A 17773-nucleotide genomic window follows, 5' to 3' on the forward strand; every position below is an offset into this window, starting at 1 on the left:
TGGGGTGGGGCTTTTTGCATTTGAAGTCTGGTATTTTTTAGCTTGACAGAGAGGATGGACAAGTGGCTCTTTGGTTAAATTGCAGTACAAGCCATTTGGCAGAAGGTATTGTGTAATGTCTATGCTTACATCTCCTGCCCCTCCCCCCAAGAGATCAAGGTGTTACCTTTATGATACTCAGCCTCAAAAAGACTATAGTAATTAGTTTAATACCATATTTATTATTTAGAGTACTGTAAGAATACACATCACTTTACAAACACATAAGATGACACAGACCCTGCCCCAAGGAACATATGGTATAACTCAGACAAATACAAAAGGCAAAGAGGAATGACCACAGCACTGGGAGGGGATTAATGCTTCAAGGTTAGGAGAAGTGGATTTAGAGGAAGTAAAGGGAGGTCTGCTTGGCACATGGGAAGTTGTTCCAAGATTTGGGGGTGAAGGACAACAGAAAGAAAAGGATTAGGTGGAGTGCAGGACAATAGGTGGTGAAGTGAGCACAGAGATGGGGTAGATAAGAATATGTATCTATAAAAGCAGTCACTGTTTCAGTTAGTTCCACAGAAGTGAATATTGTGAAGTTTTCATTGAAAGGTCCTGTTTTACTGCCACTTCCCAGCAGAAGCACCTATCTAGTGATGTAGATTAATAAATTCATATTAATAACTCTGCACTTCTAGATTGGAATACAGATTCATGTGGATACAGGCAGCCAGGAAAGTATCACTGAAAGGCATAGCTACAAAAATATTGTAAGTATCTGCTTTGTCCTGCATTCCAATGTTTGTCTCTGTATTCTATCTCCTAAACTAGTCAGCTTGTCAAAATGGAAGTTTTCTACTTTACTGATGTTGTTTTAATTATAATCTCATTATTTTGCAGTTTTCCTCTAAAAGACCTGTGGAGTAGAGGCTCACTATGCTGGGGGCGGTTGTATTAATTACTGCAAAAGTGTTTAGGTCAGAATGAAACTCTCAGCAAAGTTTGCCTTTGTTTTCTGCAAATAGCCACTGGCCAACCAGTTATATATTAAGGCCTGTTTTCCATACAGCTTTTTATTTTCAGAATCCTAAATAAAAAGACCAATCATATGCAAAAAAGTACCCCTATCAATGCCAGGAGCCACCCCAAAATGCATGCACACTTTCTATGCAGGCACCTCTTAAACACAGACTCTCAGAGGCAGCCACATCATAGCAACAAGCATTTGCAGACCAGCTGTGGTCCAGTCTTCTGTTTCCAGACATACGGGGAACATCCACTCCGAAAGAGACAGCTCATCTCCTCAGTGTAAGTGCGTGGAGTTGTGAGTGATGCAGAGAAAGCATCTGAATGCTAGAAAACTTTTCTAGCAATTGGAGATTATGAAATTGATGCAACTTATTTGCCAGAATTTCAACATTAATGCATTTAAAGGAGCTGTGCACATGTATTAGGGTTTCTTCTCTGGATCATGCCACTGGACACACCGAGGACAAATACCTCATTAAACTCATTCTGCTGTTAAGGAAACATGCCAGCATAAATTAAGCTGCCCATGAACAAGACATGTTAGGTCGGAAGTGTCCTGGAAGAATACATTTCCATGATATACAGGCAAGGACTATATTCACCATTGTAGGGGTGGGAATATTTTGGTTGTCCGGTTAGACCTTTACATAGACATAAAAGTCTCTTGTTTCTCAGCACTTATACCACAATCACCACCATGGTATCTGAGCCCTTTACAATATTAAATATTCTAAAGCATCTTATAAAGCCAGGTATCAAACAGTTGTGGCCAGATCTGGTCCAGGTAACTTTAATTCATGAGAGCCCCATAACTAGGTTCTCCACAATCTCAGTTTAATTTTTTGGTAAATTATGTTTCTAGCCTACATGAGTGCAGAGGTAACCTTCCACCTATGAACCAATTGTAAGCCATCACGACAATGCCTGCCTGAGGCTGCAGAGACTATGAAACAGTGACTCTGGCATTAATTCCTCTGCCTTCTATTCAAGTGAATAGGGTATCCGTTCTAAAACCTAGATATCACACATCTATGTCAACATTAATGATTGCATTGCTGGAATAGGGTTGGAGAGAAGCCCTCCACAGGAGGGAATTAGCAGTTGCAATTAGGGGATGTAAATGCAGGAATAAGTGTTTAGTTACTCCATAAAGGCTGTATTGTCCTGATTTCTGTGTGAGCCTCCCACAATCATCAGTGTGGTCTCTACTGTGATTCAAGGGGGAATGTGCCCACTGAATTTATATCCTACTCCCCTTACCATGATTAAACAGAATCTTGAGCTTTCCTCTAATGAGTTTGAGACCCCAGTTAATAAGGTTTCCATGCAGTTAAGCTGTAAGGTCATGCAGCTGGCAGGCTGCGACTCTCAGACTGTCTGCATTTGTAAGGCATGGAACTAAGGATGCTGGTTGCAATTTTCAAAAGCACCTACTGACTTTGGATGCTCAGAGAGTTTAAAGGGGCCTGTTTTAGGGAGGGTGGGTGTTCAACACTTTCTGAAAATTAGGCCCTTTAAACTCTCATATTGGGCATCTAAAAATCACTAGTCAGTCACTTTTGAAAATTAGGTATCTGTCTTTACCACATTATTCTCCAAAGCTGATGGGGTGAGCTGACTGCAGTTCATGCCACAATTCAGACTCGAAGATTTACTAAAAATCTGATGCATTATGTGAGCTGATCTTTCCTTGTTGAGTAAACAGTCCAGGAGTGAACAGGTGTGCAATAGCAGAGCATTTAAGTGTAGCAACACTTGGCAGTACAGGATGCAGAAATCTGCAGAAAACCATCCAGAAATACTCTCATTACAAGGAAATTAAATTATTGCTGGTATGTCTTCCAAGCATATATGTACTTCAGATTTTTCTCTACTGTTTAAATCCTAAATTGCCAAGTTGAGCTGTACTCCCTAATTGTTGCTTGACACAAGGAAAAGAAGCTGAGAAGGGCAGTAAAACATCTCCAAAGCTCCTCAAACTTGTAAGAAGCCACCAGAATAGAATAAAATATTTTTGCATTGATGCAGTATTACAGCATAAGACATGGTTGCTTTTGAAGTGTGACAACTGATGAAGGCAACAGGTAAAAACCCACCAATGTTTAAAATATACTCTTTAAGTGGCAGGAATCTATTCAAAACAAACAAGCAGCTCTGAAATAAATGTTTTGTCATTGTTTTGTAAACAGCGTATGGGATTTTACAATACAGTAACACCAGAGGGCGCTGCTGCTCAGTCATTATGCACTGGCAACCTAACTAGCATGATGAGTCTGTTAAGGATTCTAACAGGGATTCTTTTCCATGGTGCCATTTAGAATGCCTGCAGAGTTTACTCTTTAAATGGAAAGGGCTCGGGTAGTCTGCTCACCTGAATGTTGTAATCCTGTATAGCAAAGGTGTTGGCTTTCATTCTGACAAACTTCCCCTCTTCCCCCCCCCCAGTTCCAAGGTCACTTCCGACAGAGCATTCAGATGCACCATTGTTTCTTAATCCCAGTTTGGAGTTACTGGACAGTGACAGCAGAGTCTTGTGCTTTTCCTGCCTGGTTTAGAGGTGAAGTTCAAGAAACTCTCCCCTGTGCCAGGCATTGGAGATACTGCAAGACTAAGAAAGCACCACTACTGCATTTGCCATAGAACACCAGACTCAGGGTTTTCCATAATCTCCCCACTATCACAATCACTAGCTCAGCTCAGCCCAGCCACTGGCATTTAACCAGTGTCGTGTAACCCTGCTCAAAGCAGGTCAAGATGGAACACAGGCAGCCTATCTACACTAGTGCTCCCACCATAGAGCTGAGTCACTGATAGCAATAGCAGGAAGGTTATGGAAAAACAAAGTCCAGTGTAGACAAGGCCTAGGAAAGGCATGGCTAGAAGAGAGAAGCAGGCCAAGAATTCCCTTTGTATTCTCTCCATGTCTGAGCAGTGACCTCCTCAGGTACCCCCAAGTCCACTTATTGTTCTCTGAAGTCTACCCAACCACAGTCAGTGATCTCCATCTGTCCTGTCCAGAAAGAGCACAGATACCCTAGGAGGCTCCTCTCACACTGCCAACCAGCAGCTTTTTGGTCAGTTACAGTTAAGTTGGTGTTCAGCAGCTCAGAGTGATGGATTCTCTCAAAGGAGGCTGTTATCTGAGCCCAGGATGTTAAGAGGCTACTGCTGTGAGGTCCTGCTGAGACTTAGTGAAATTGTCTCACCATGTCAATCTTCCATGTGGTCACAGGATCCAGCTACTACATGCAAGTCCACTTCTGCACTGTTGGTTCTTTTCAACAGTAAGACAAATCAACAAAACCAGCACCTAGAAACAAAGTTGTTTTGCACCGTAGGACTCAGTTTTGAGAAAGCCTTTCAGCTCTACTCAAAGATTATCTCCACACTACCAGCTGCTGCTCTTCTCCCAGGGTCACTGCGGGGAGAGGAGAAGAAGAAAGGCAACACTTCTTAAAGCACTTCAGACAAGGTCCAATTTCCAGCTGAATGGTTCAAGACAGGCATCTTACCACGCAGAGAAAGCTTACAGGCTGGGCTAGAGGACTCCCCGGCTGCTGGAGGGTGGGGAGGGGGAAGAGCAGTCAGCTGGACCCTTCGTTTTGGCACACGTGGCAGAATCCATTGCTCACTAACCATCTCTTTACATTATATGGAGAAAAAGTTTGAGTTCAGCCTCAGAGATTAGTGTTTAGCAATGAACTGAAAATCTACTTCTGCAAGACACAGCAGGAAGACCCCTTTCCAATGTGCACAGCACAGGGATTTCAAGCAAGGGACTACAGTCCCGTAGCCAAGCTTGGTAATGGTGAGTAAAGTGTCATTCTCCTGCAGCCAAGACAGTGCCAGTTAAGGCAGGCTTCAGCTCATTCAATCTGTGATCTGTGTAGCTTTTAGAAAAGGAAAGAAGAAGAGGGAGGTCTCCTCCTGGCATGTGTCTCAAACATACTCAGTCTTCACTGTAAGCCAGCAGACCATGCTGTGTGAAGCTGGCAGAGCATGGAGAGAAGGATCATGACTCGGGCCAGAGGTAGACCCATTGAAGTGGCAGGGGAACTCGTGAAGAGGAGGCTTTGTTTGAAGCTCTGACTTAAACAAAGGCTTCCTCATTGGGAGTGCCATTGATTTTGAGGAAGAGTTTGGCATCATCACTTCTCTGCTGTTTCTCTCTTTCTAGCCTGCGTTTATAGCAGATCAGATATACCGGCAGGCAGAAGCCCAGCATACTCACTCCAAGAAGCCCCACGTTCACCTACAAGGACAGAGACAAGCAGCATTAGATAGGAAGGAAAGAGACAATCCTGTCTGTCTGTCATTCTCACCCCCCGCCCCCGGGCCTCATTATTTCACCCACTCATGCTGGACATGAGAGCTGCCCTGCTCAGTACATCTGCAACAACCTACATTTTAGTTATACAACATTACTAGCAGAATCTGCATAGAGAGCTATTGGCAAATGCTGCAAAAGCAGGTCAGTCAGTGCCATGTTTGAAGAATTTCTTGCTAGACAGAAAGGGTAAGGCAGAGCAGTCATAGCCATGGCTATGACAGACTTCAGCCAGTCTATAGCACGGACATTTTCTCAGTGTCTCATGCTCATGGGAAGGGGAAGAGGCAGAGGCAGAGATTGGGGCTATTCCATGCCACACTGCTGGCCCTGCAGTTGAGCTAAGTACTACTGGAGTACACACAGCATCTGCAGTGGTGGCTTTCCTAAGAGCTGTCTGTCATACTCAGGAATTATGCTTCTTCCTGTCTAGCTTGACTCCACTCACTCATGAGACTGCTTGCAGGCTTCTTCTTCATTCCTGCACCTCCAACAGAGCCATGTAATCCTTCTGATCCAATCTATCCTTGCCCCTTCTAAGCAGCTCTGCTTCAGGGCTTTAAGCAAGTTGCTTGATATAGGGTTGGTGAGAAAGACCACACACAACCCCCATCCTGGACAGCCACCTGACCTTCACAACTCAAGATTAGTGCAAGCAGCAACCCAAAACTCAGTGCTCACTGGGAATACTGAGGCTCACAGCTCACTGGCGAGAAGTTCTGCTGCATTCACTATCAAGGGGAGAGAGAGAGAGAGAGAGATTCCCACCTAACAAACAATCTCGCTACACCTGCTGCACATGAACTGGTAACAGAAATTAATGCAGCTTCCTTCCCTTCCCTTCCCCTTCCCAGGTCCTTTCCAGTTATACTGGTGGTTGTGGTGTTTCACTGCATAAATAATGAGCTTCTAGAAAGAAAAAGAAAAATTCAGCCTGTCTTCTTGAAGGCATTTAGGGCAGCCAAAGATCAAATGGACAGGTCCAAAAGCATACAGAATTCCTAACACATTTGAGAGCTGCTGAATAGCCTCTAGAATACCTCCATCTACCAAGGAACGGAACATCTCCTGGAGGGGCCCATCATCACTGCCAGCCCGCCCAAAGGAAAGACATCTGATTCCTCATCTCTGTTTAGCAGAACGCTTTTCTGCACACTTACTCCTGACCTCTCAAGGAGAACATGAGCCCTATAGCCTTAGGAAGCCTGGTTGTAGGGCCAATGACAGACCCCAGCAGAGCTGGGTCAGCAATCCACACCAGTCTCATACTGCTGGAAGTGTGAACAGGTTTCTCCTCACCCCATTTCGCATATAATCACGGGTCAGATTCCAGCACTCTCACCGCTATTCGTATAAAGAATCATTTACCCTGGAATGCCCAGGCAGAGGGCATCAACCAAAACTATGGCTAGATTTAACACAAGGCTCATTAACTTTAACCACACATCTTACTAAAGATGATGTGAGTTAAGAGAAGTTTAATAAAGTATAGTCTGATCTGTGCAGGCATTAATTAAGAAGGAATCTATAAAACATACCCCAGAAATAAACAGCATTGCACTTGGGTGGGCAGGTTGCCTTCTTCTAGGGCAGTTATTGGCCACAGTCTGAAGTGAGCAGTGTACTTGAGGACCCACAGTCAAACATCAGTGCCCACCCCTAGATAGCTGATCAAAGCATAAGTCTGTGCGTAGAATCCCCCTTCATTTTGGTTGGTTCTGTGGAAAAGGAATCCCCTCCCCACAGATGAAACTGGACCCACCACCAACCCTTCATGCTAAGTTTGGGGCAGACTATATTTACTCTTCCCTCCCTTACCCAAAGAGGGTCTCCTTTCAATGGTCCCATCATTGCCAGGAACAAGGGCTGCTGCAGAAGAGCAAAGAGGGCACTGACCAAAGACTGCAGTCCTGTCAAGCTGCCAAACTGCGTTGAGGGGTATCTGTCGACACAGAAAGCAACATAATTACCACACCCCACCTTGAATCTTTTGTGCTACTCAGGGGACCAGAGTCTGGCATCTCTCCCAGCAGCAGGTTCCCAGCTCAGCTGTACAGAACTCAGGAATTTCTCGTTGTGTATGAATATTATGTATATTAATTAAGATTGGCATTTAAAGCGGTGCAATTCAGGGGCCAAGTGTCTCTTCTCCGCCTGAATTTTCAAATTTAGGTTTTTTTTTGGTTTTTTAACACACACAAAATTGCAGATTAAACATAGTGCCATAGTCAGCACAGGCCATTTGTATTCTGTAACTCTTTGGAGTGCTTCTCAGTACCCAAAGGAAACAAAACAAGGTGAAAACAATAGGTTTTTGTAGGGGCTTCTTCAAATTGTACATCCATCTGAGCCAACATCTGGGGCTGGGCCATCAGTTTCATTCCCACAGCTCATCTGGGCACAACTAACTCACTCACTCTGGAAATCACCAAAACCCTGTACAACGAGTTAACATGTGCCAGACATGTTTTCCTATTTAGAAACAAAGTCTGATCCTCTGCCAAGTTCAACTATATTGTTGATTGGAAAGTCGCTGAGTAGTAGACATTACTTATGAAAAGCAAGTCTTAGGACAGGTTAATGTCTTTGTTTTTCCATGGTTGTGCAATTTTTAAATTTGACTCTTGGGGGAGGGGGGGGGAACAAAACCAACATCTTTAAACTTTTTTTTTTTTTTTTTTTTTTTTTTTTTTAAATCTACAGCAAAAGTTATTGATCTGTTTGTCCCTCAGTCCATGAGTTCGGTCAGAGGAAATGGATCTTCTCATTGTTAAAAAAAAAAAAAAAAAACCTTATACATCAATGTTCTCTTCCAAAACTTAGATATGTTGGATACAGAATGAATGATCCACGCTACGGGGTAAAAGGTGCGTAGGCTTCATTAACTATGTGTTTATTTTGAGCAATGCTCTGACAAGCTGATAAATATCTAGAAACAGCTCCATTCTCAGAGCAGACTAGCTATGTGCCCCAGAAGTCAGAGTGCCCTGACCAATATTTCATCAAGACATGTACCTGTACCTACTCATAATTAGGGCGAGTTAGCTAAAAATTTCAAGCTTTTTAACCCATGATGGTGAAACCAGTTTAGGACAAATTGCATCTGAGGTCCACATTAAGCATATCTGTGCTTGTTTCACTGCAATAAGTAACTACAGGTCAGCATTAGGCACAAGCAAGGACAGTAATAACCTGGGATACGGCAGTCCTGCTGCCAAGTCCTATGGTGACACAGAGTAAGCCATAAGTGGACTCAGTTGTTCCCTCTGACAGCAGGATCTCACCATCATGTGTTCCTTCCACCCTGGATCTTTGGTAATCAAACCCTCAGGCCAGTCACATGCTGTATATGAGCAAGGTTAGACTTACACAGCTGCATAGAGGCCTCCCACCGCTGAGTGGATGAATCCTCTCACTATGGTGTGCAAAATGAAGGAAAGGATCTGAAAGAAGCAGAAAAAAAAAAATGCTGATTAGTCGTCCAAACCCACCACTCCACCCCTGTACCTGCTGCTCCTCCAGTTCCAGGAGAGGCCTAAGCAGCTCCAGAAACAAAGCCTGCTCACACACTAGGTCAGCACAAGGAGACAGACAGTTTGTCTGAGATGATGGCACACTGCACTTTCTGAACCTGACTTCACTTCAGTCTGTCTGCAGAAGGGAGGTTGCTGTTCTGAAAGCATATCCTTGGGTTTTACAATGGTTCAGGCACTTGAACCATTACTGGAAATGCCAAAGTTGAAGACAGATCTGCATGCCTGCTCTCTCCTTAGCTTTATTCACTCACTTCCAGCTTGATCCTCTCTAACAGCTTTGAGAGAAAAATAAAAAAACATTCAGTGTGTGGGGGGGGGGGGGGAGGGATGAGGAGAGGAGAAGCTGGCATCCTCCCAGTGCATTTTGTGCTATAGAAATGTGGGGCTGGATGGAAATTCGAGAGGTCATCAAGTCCTGTCCCCTGATGTCTGGCCTGTGGTATGCACCTGGCAGAGGCATGAAACATTTACATATGTATAACCCCACTGACACTAAAGGGTGTAACTGAGGACAATATTTGGCCCACTACTTGAACAGTGGAGTCTGTGCAGGTTTCATGCTGTTCTGCTTTACAGATTTTCCAGGAACCTCCTGTCTTATCTGTAGCTCAGGCCTGGATTAACAAAGCCACTACTGACAAGAGCTGGTGCTCTAGGCCTAAATCTCAGGGTTTATTTATTTATTTTACATGAAAGTGTGTGTTTATAGTCCTCATACTTGCAAAGGCCTGAAAACATGAACACAGTGCAGACCAACTCAGTGACATCTGCCTGAGCCTGCAGAGTGCCTAAAGCAACAGCTCTAAAAGGTGTTAACTGCCCCCGTCCCTTTAACTGGATTATCTCCGAAATTCACTGGACTGGGGGGCCCTGCCAAGACTAGCAGCAGAGGACTCCGCTTGGAGATGCATCTCTGTCATTAGCCCCCCCAGTGTTGCCAACTCTAGTGATTTTTTTCCTAAAGCTCAAGCTTCTGGACTCAGATGATTATGGGGAGTCTCAAATTTAATTTAAATATAAAAGTAAGTTTCTAGCTTTTGTGGTTAATAAGAAAAGCTAGTAGAGTGGTTTAAAACAGAGTTACAAGTAGTAAACACTGGGGGTCTGTTTATTTTCCTTCTCATTTTTGAGTCTCTGACTCAGGATTTTTGAATGTGGTGGCCAGTGCTGCATCCTGGCTCTACTGGAAGAGCCCACCCACCCCGTAGAGGTAGAGCCATGGTGTAGCCATGGCATGGGGAGTCTGGCCACAGCACTGGGGCAGAGCCAAGGGGGACCCAGTTTGTCTTAGCCTGTCCTTAATCTAGATTATGTTCTAATTTATCCAAGACAGTTTCATTGTACATTTAGCCCAGGAACCATAGGCACCGACTTCCCCTCTGCCCCAGACCCCACCCCACTACCTCTTCCCCAAACCCCTGCTCCACCCCACCCCTTCTCCTCCCCCAAGCATGCCCTGTCCCCACCTCCAGCCCCTGCACGCTGGAGACACTGGGAGGGAGGGGGAGGAGTGATCAGCGGGGCTGGCGGCAGGGGAGAGGTGCTGGGGAAGAGGGGGGAGCTTGGCTGCCAATAGGTGCTAAGCACCCACTAATTTTTCTCCATGGGTGCTTCAGGGCTGGAGCACCCACGGAGTCGGTGCCTATGCCAGGAACCCTGCAGTACACCACTCCTTTTGTGAAATACTCACCTGCAAAGGCAGGTTAGGAATGAGACAGGTAATTCCAAATCCAACTAGTAGTATGTTGGTGAACACAAAAGCTCTTGTGGCATTCGAAATCTTCTGAATCTGGCGATCACGTTTTTTCTTTTTTTTACCATCTCTGGCGGGAAAGCAAGGAATATATCACACAGGCAGTGTAGCAGCTACTAGAATTCACAACTAGGAACCTGAGAAGTTGGAGGATACAAGAAACCAAAATCCCCACATTGGCATACCCGAGTCTTGGCCTGTACCTGAGACTCCAGCCTCATCTACAAACAGAAGTTGCAACATTTAACTAAAATAGTTTATAGCAATCAGTTTAGTTAAATTGGTGCAAATCCCTATATGGACTCATATTCATCAATTTACAACAGAATTAGATCTGTTTAGTTTAATTGGGTCAGTTAGAGATATCAGATTGGACCCTGCAATGTGTGCTACCTACTGATTAGCATCACTCTCATCAGCCTCTTCTGAACCATCATCACATTCCTTCAGCTTCCAGTCCATGATGTATCCAATCATGGGGGCAGTCATCAGGCAGAGCAGCTGCAACACCCCAAAAACGGAGGTGTAGAGACTCACTGCAGAGAAAAGAGACAACATGTCAAAGTCCCTCAATGGGACTCAGCAGTAACAGAAAACAGCAGCAGGTCCCATTTCATAACAACTGGTCATTTTATCCACTCAGGCCAGATCATTGGTAGCCTCAGACAAGGAGGATGAGGGTGTTGTCTTATTTACTGCTCAGAGTCCCAGATCAACTGTAGCCTAGCAGCCAAAAAGTGTGTTACAATGGATATGCCACACTTGTCCACTCTAGCCAGGCTGATAGATTTCATAATTTCCAAGAAGAAGTAACAACTCTAACAGTAGCTAGTTCCCGGGAGGATGGCACCTGAAAGCTGGCTAATTTACAGGATAGAGCAGTGGCCAAAGAGTGGCACTATATGCAGCAGAGAGGCTTCTGACTGCAAAGAGTCTGCTGACCCTGGTCTGAAGGAGCAAGTCCCTGCCTTCCAACCTCCAGCTAGGAATCTCCTCCCCTCCCTTGCCCTGTGGTTCTAGCTGTGCCTCCCTCTGCTGTTGGTTTCCAATTCTGCCCTAGGGCTAAGAACTAGTAGGGGAAGTCATCAGGGCAGGTAGGACCCAGTGTGGGAAGGTAATCATGTTTTTTTGGAAGACAGGCCAGGATGAAAAAGCTAGCTGCCTGCTGCGTGCTTAGGGAGGGGGCTTGTTTTGCTGAGGGAGAGGAAGGTGGGAGGAGCAGGGGAGGAAGTAGGATTCCTAGCAAGGGAAGGGCCCAAGGGTATCTTCTCCCTAAGGGAGAACTGTCAGAAGAGTAATCAGCAGAGATTGGTAATTACCTCCCTGCCTATCACTGTTTGTTAGCCACACAAAGACCAGGATCAGGGATGGGTTTAGAGAAGGGAAGAGTTTTAATAGCCAGTGGTCAGCAGTCACTCACGGGAGTCAGGACCCTCAGTGCTGTTACTGCAAGGTCCCCCAAAGAAACACTTAACAGCACTGTAGCTACATGTTTGAGACACACCATGCAGCTAAGCATCACTGAAATACAGGAAGGAAGGGAATGTTAGAAATGTGCTTAAAACACCCAGCTTACCTGTATCCATCACTGCATCAGCAAAGCAACAAAGCAGCAGCAACAAGAGAGCAAATATGGAAAAGCAAAAAGAGATTAGCAGCAGAAACCCCAGAAGCCTACGATACCCATCAGGACAGACAAGGAGGCACAGATAGGATATGAGCTCACAGAGCAATTGCTTCATTCCACAGCAGAACCTAAAATATAAAGAGCTAGCCAGCTAATGGAGAAGAGTTTACAAGCAGCATTGTGCAGAGCTAGTGTAGGCTCAGGAGGAAACGCTGCTGCCTCCAGTTCTGGTGAGTCACTGGGGAATATTCTCCACAATGCTTCCCCCCCCCCCCCCGCCCCCCACCACAGATCATGTAATTGTGGACTTGTGCATGACACAGAGGGGCTGATAAATCAGAGCCAGTGCAGTTCTGGAATAAGGATCAAGAATCTGAAACTGCCTACTTCAGCACTAAGTGCCCACAACTGCAAGCAGAACAGGACTAAGTTCAGTACCCGCCTCCCTACAGGTCTCCATCACAAAGAAATACAAACATGTGTAATGCCCATGAGGCATGCTGGAGGCATTTGAGCAGAGAATTTAAACCCTTCTTCTACCCGGTGTAGTAAGAGCAGAACTCCATCTGCCCCTCATCCCCGCCATGCTCAGGAATGTTTGTAGGTGGGGTCAGCACCTGGCACACTGTCTCCAGGTATCTGCCTATGGGCCAGGCGTCACTACATTTGTCATAATTAGAGCAAAGTAAGGAATCTGCAGCTCCAGTCTCAAGCGCACACACTGCCAGCCCTCTAGCAGATGTGTCCTTATTGGAGCCACAGGCACTTTCACACCACAGCATCCTCATCCAGCTAAGACGACAGGGTTTGGAAGAGTATCACCCTCCCAAAAGACTGAGCTATCTAGCAAGGGTTTTAATAAGAGGCCAAGAAGTTCACCCCATGGCCAAGAGCATTTCCCCCATATCACGCCTAACCCTCTCCAGCCTTGGCATCTAGAGACCAACTATGGGGACTGGTTAGGGGAGGGGAGAGAGGGAGAGACCGTTCTCTTTGGAGAACTGCAGGACCAGATAGGATAATACATTAAAACTGGGAGCCCTCAAAACCCACTTCTATTCAATACCTAGAAGAAAAGGCTCAGCAAATGATGGCAAGCCTTTGGGGGGGAGGGAGGGGGAGAGAGGCAGAGCTGCATACAATTGTACATACATGGGAATTGTCACACACACACACACACACACACACACACACACATCGTGGTCTTAGACTGTGAGCTCCTCAGGGCAGGGACTATGTGCACCACTGTCCTTTTGCGGTACTCAACACAATGAGCCCCTTGACGAGCTTTGGGGTGCTACCACAATACAGTTAATATCACTTCTTCTATACCACCATGGAAAATATGGCACTTTACAATACAGACAGGCAAATTTCCTGCCTCAGACACCACAGGTGTTGGGAGGAGTGGACAAGAGGACCATGCTAGTCACTTAGGAGGTTACTGCACCCATGTTTGCTCTCATCTCTTAGAACATAAGAAGCTTTGAACCCACTGCTCTGTCCAGCTGCAGGGAGGTTTCACAGTCAGGTCTGAGTCAGCATAATATATGCAGGAAGCAGGACTTACAGGAAGTATCAGTGTCAGACTGTAGCTTACTGATTTTACCCCCTATCTCTAACCATCACTGCCTACCCTACACTCGGTCCTGTTCAGGGCATCCTCTTGAATCTGAAAACATTTGGAACAACCATTGAGCCACTCAGCTTTCTCCTTGTATTATTCAGTGCAGCTGAGCGCAGTTACAGGGTCTCTTCTGTGAACAAGCCACAGTATGTAAAAGCAGCAGGAAAGGGTAACTAATTAATCAATCAATGTATTTGTCCAGCCCTTCCCCTAACCCACATGACAAACTAGGGAAATGTGGTCTAGATGAAATTAAGGTGAGTGCACAACTGGTTGAAAGACCGTACTGAAACAGTAGTTATCAGTGGTTCACTGTCAAACTGGGAGGGCATATCTAGGGGAGTCCTGCAGAGGTCAGTCCTGGGTCCAGTAGTATTCAATATTTTCATTCAATCACTTAGAATAACGGAGTGGAGAATGTGCTTATAACAGCTGCAAATGACACCAACCTGGGAGGAGTTGCAAGCACTTTGGAGGACAGGGTTAGAATTCAAAATGACCTTGACAAATTGGAGAATTGGTCCGAATTCAACAAGATGAAATTCAATAAAGATAAGTGGAGTACTTTGCACTTAGGAAGAAAAAAAAAAAAAAAAATCAAATGCACAATTACAAAATGGGGAATAACCAGCTAGGCGTAGTACTGCTGAAGAGGATCTAAGGGTTAGAGTGGATCACAAATTGAATATTCTTGGGCGTATCAACAGGATGTATGCAAGACACGGGAGGTAACTGTTCCACTCTACTCAGCACTGATGGGGTCTCAACTGAGTATTGTGTCCAATTCTGGGTGCCACACTTTAGGAAAGATGTGAACAAATTGGATAGAGTCCAGAGGAGAGGAACACAAATGATAAAAGGTTTAGAAAAAACTGACCGATGAAGATTTGTAAAAATTGTGCCTGATGAGTCTTGAGAAAATAAGATGGAGGGGCGACCTGATAACATATTTGAAAACTGTTAAGGGCTGTTATAAAGAGGACGGATACATTTTTCTCCATGTCCAGGGAAGGTAGGACAGGAAGTAATGGGCTTAATCTGCAGCAAGACAGATTTAGGTTAGCTATTAGGAAAAGGTTTCTAACTCTAAGGGCTGGTCCACACTAACCCCCCACTTCGAACTAAGATACGCAACTTCAGCTATGTGAATAACGTAGCTGAAGTCAAAGTATCTTAGTTCGAACTTACCGCGGGTCCACACGTGGCAGGCAGGCTCCCCTGTCGACTCCGCGTACTCCTCTCGCGGAGCAGGAGTACAGTTCCGGGATCGATTTATCGCGTCTAGACAAGACGCGATAAATCGATCCCGGAAGATCAATTGCTTACTGCCGGACCCGGAGGTAAATATAGACATACCCTAAGGGTAGTTAAGCTTTGGAACTTCCAAGGGAGGTTCTGGAATCCCCATCACTGGAAGTTTTTAAGAACAGGTTGGACAAAGTCCTGTCAGGAACAGTCTAAATTTACTTGGTTTTGCCACTGTGCAGGGGGTTGGACTGGATGACTTCTCCAAATCCCGGTCAGCCCTACATTTCAACACCTCTGCATCCTTCTCAGAGCTCTTTGTCTGAGCCAAGCAGACACAACCCAGACAAACCTACTGTTTTCCTGATACTATGGAAACTCTAAAGACAGCAACTAGCATGCTGGGTTCCAGCTGCACCACAGGAGAAATCCAGACGGTGTCACAAACAGATACCAGGTTTATGGGACACAACCCATTTCTCAGCATTTTAGAGTTTTATCTGTTCACTTAAACTATTATGGGGTCCAAGTAAGAGTTGTACCAAGAGAATAAATCAGAAATTGACACAAACTAACACTCATGGTTAAAAAAAAAAAAAGTTGGGACTAAAAATAAAACCAAAACTAACCTCAAGCAAAACAAGCAAAATGGAGGAGAGTAACAGTGAAAGAAGAAATGTTAAGTGAGTGAGAAGCATGGAGCCCATTTTGGGAAAGGCATCCAACCCTGGGATTTGTCCTATTTAGTGTTTAACGTCTATGTTGCTTCTTTAGCCAGAGGAGAGAGAAAGAGCCAAATGCTAGTCTGTCAAGCACTGGACTAAAGAAACAAAGCAATTCATGGAATGCTGGGGCATTCTGAGTTTCTTGCATTTATTCTCCTCTCCTCCCCTAGTGCCTCATGATTGTTTTGAAAGAGTGCCTCTTGATTTATCAGCTTCACAAAATTCCAGATTTAACAAGTTCAAACCAGATCTTACTGCACAAGACAAAATTGGGCTATATTTTGTTTTGCAATTCAGAGTACTTTCAGTAAGTAAACGCTAAACTAATGTACTCTTTCCTGTTGGCTTCCTTCACTGAATCAGACACAAACAAATCCCAGAACAGAAGCTGCCAGTCAGCCTCCCAGACACACAACAGTATGCACAAGGCTATCATGACATCATTTCCCCTCAGTGCTTTGGATTGAGTCACAGAAAAAAAAAAATGTATCTGCAGTTGAACTCAGCTGCTCTGTATTTTGTGCTTGCTCAGGATAAAAAATACCCAGTGGAACAGGTTTTTATTATGGCCCTCCCTGACCTGCCAAACTTGGTAACCCCTGTTTAAGGACACAAGATGGAAAATATTTAATAAACGCTTGGCTGAAAATAACTTGATATTCGAGCATGCACCTTGTTATTTGACATCTTGTTGCCCCTCCGCTTTTAGCAGGTTCCAGCCACCCATCAGACCATGACAGCAGCTGTCGGTTACACTCTGACCACTGAGCTGGTGACAGGCAGATAAACAGAATGGCATCTGGTGACTAATAAGAAACCAACATCCCCAGTAGGTGAACAGCCAGGATGATTTCCCTGTTTCAAGGGAAGAGGTGAGAATTCTGGGTGTTAATCTACCTGTCTCCAGGTCTCCCTCCACAAGGAATCCCAGGATGTTGTTCATGGCCCCCATGTAGAAAATGAGCCGCAGCTGAGTGACGCACATGGTGATGAGACTGAGTAGCAAAATTGGGCTGAAGACACTGTGCATAAAGGACGGAGATGCTGCAGAGGAAACAAGAGAGTCTCTAAAGAAGGCAGCCTCTGGTAATGGTTATTAAACAGACATGACATCAGAACAGACTGGATTGTTTAGATCAGTAGTCTTCTACTGGCTACATTACATAAACACAATACTCTAGGGACAGTCCAATGGGGAGTTTAGCGCCAGTGACTAACTTGTGCAGAAGGGACTCCCTAAAAAAAAAAAAAAAAAAGGGGGCTCATGTGGGGAGGACAACGACGAGTAGGTATAAGAATTTAGCATGTCAGTCTTTAGCTATAGCAGTTCATACATTATGTACTGTCTATGTAATGTTCACCAGCACCCAGACATCTGCCAGGGTGGCAACATATGCCATCAAGGTATGTGCATGCATTGGGGGGGGGGGGTTTATATGTGCCTGAATATATACTTCTCTGGACAATGATGAGTTGCACACATGGATTAAATTCACAACATGTAAGGGCTTGCACAAGGCTGAAATATTGCTTAGCTCCTATTTTGAGGAGTTAAGTGGTGCACTGACCTTGTGCTGGTCCTTTGCACTAGGGTGAATGTCACATGCACAAATCTAGAGACAATACCTGCATCGTCTGCTTGACACTTCACTTCCAGGTCCACTGTTGACAGACAGAGTTTGTTTCCCTCTTGAGCTGCCAGCTCCTTGGGGTTCTTCATAGAGCTCCCCACACTCAGACGACGTCCCACTGTGGTCACCTGCTTGTAAAACTGTTTCCCTGTAATTTTGTGGTCAAATCCTAGCCAGCTGAACTTGATCTTCACTCTGTGGGCAGAAGAGGGGGGGGGGGGGGGGGGAGAAAGAGAGAGAGACCAAAAAAAAAGTGAGCTGCAAAGCAGAGTTGAGATATTCATG

The 17773-nt window shown here is 45.0% G+C and overlaps 1 protein-coding gene across 1 annotated transcript in view; it reads right to left on the reverse strand.

Annotated features, from left to right (window-relative positions):
* Positions 1 to 201: 201 nt before the first annotated feature.
* The window catches only part of SLC43A2 (solute carrier family 43 member 2), a 47302-nt gene continuing 29730 nt past the window's right edge, over positions 202 to 17773 (reverse strand). Inside the window, exons 8-14 of the mRNA XM_054008174.1 lie at positions 17484 to 17683; positions 16755 to 16901; positions 11031 to 11169; positions 10571 to 10703; positions 8714 to 8787; positions 7163 to 7286; positions 202 to 5269 (exon numbers count right to left, since the gene is read on the reverse strand). Coding sequence (XP_053864149.1) covers positions 5108 to 5269; positions 7163 to 7286; positions 8714 to 8787; positions 10571 to 10703; positions 11031 to 11169; positions 16755 to 16901; positions 17484 to 17683 — 979 coding nt within the window. The 3' untranslated portion in view covers positions 202 to 5107. The remainder of the gene's footprint in view (positions 5270 to 7162; positions 7287 to 8713; positions 8788 to 10570; positions 10704 to 11030; positions 11170 to 16754; positions 16902 to 17483; positions 17684 to 17773) is intronic.

This window comes from Malaclemys terrapin, chromosome 18, assembly GCF_027887155.1.
Source record: "Malaclemys terrapin pileata isolate rMalTer1 chromosome 18, rMalTer1.hap1, whole genome shotgun sequence".
Taxonomy (NCBI): Eukaryota; Metazoa; Chordata; order Testudines; family Emydidae; genus Malaclemys; species Malaclemys terrapin.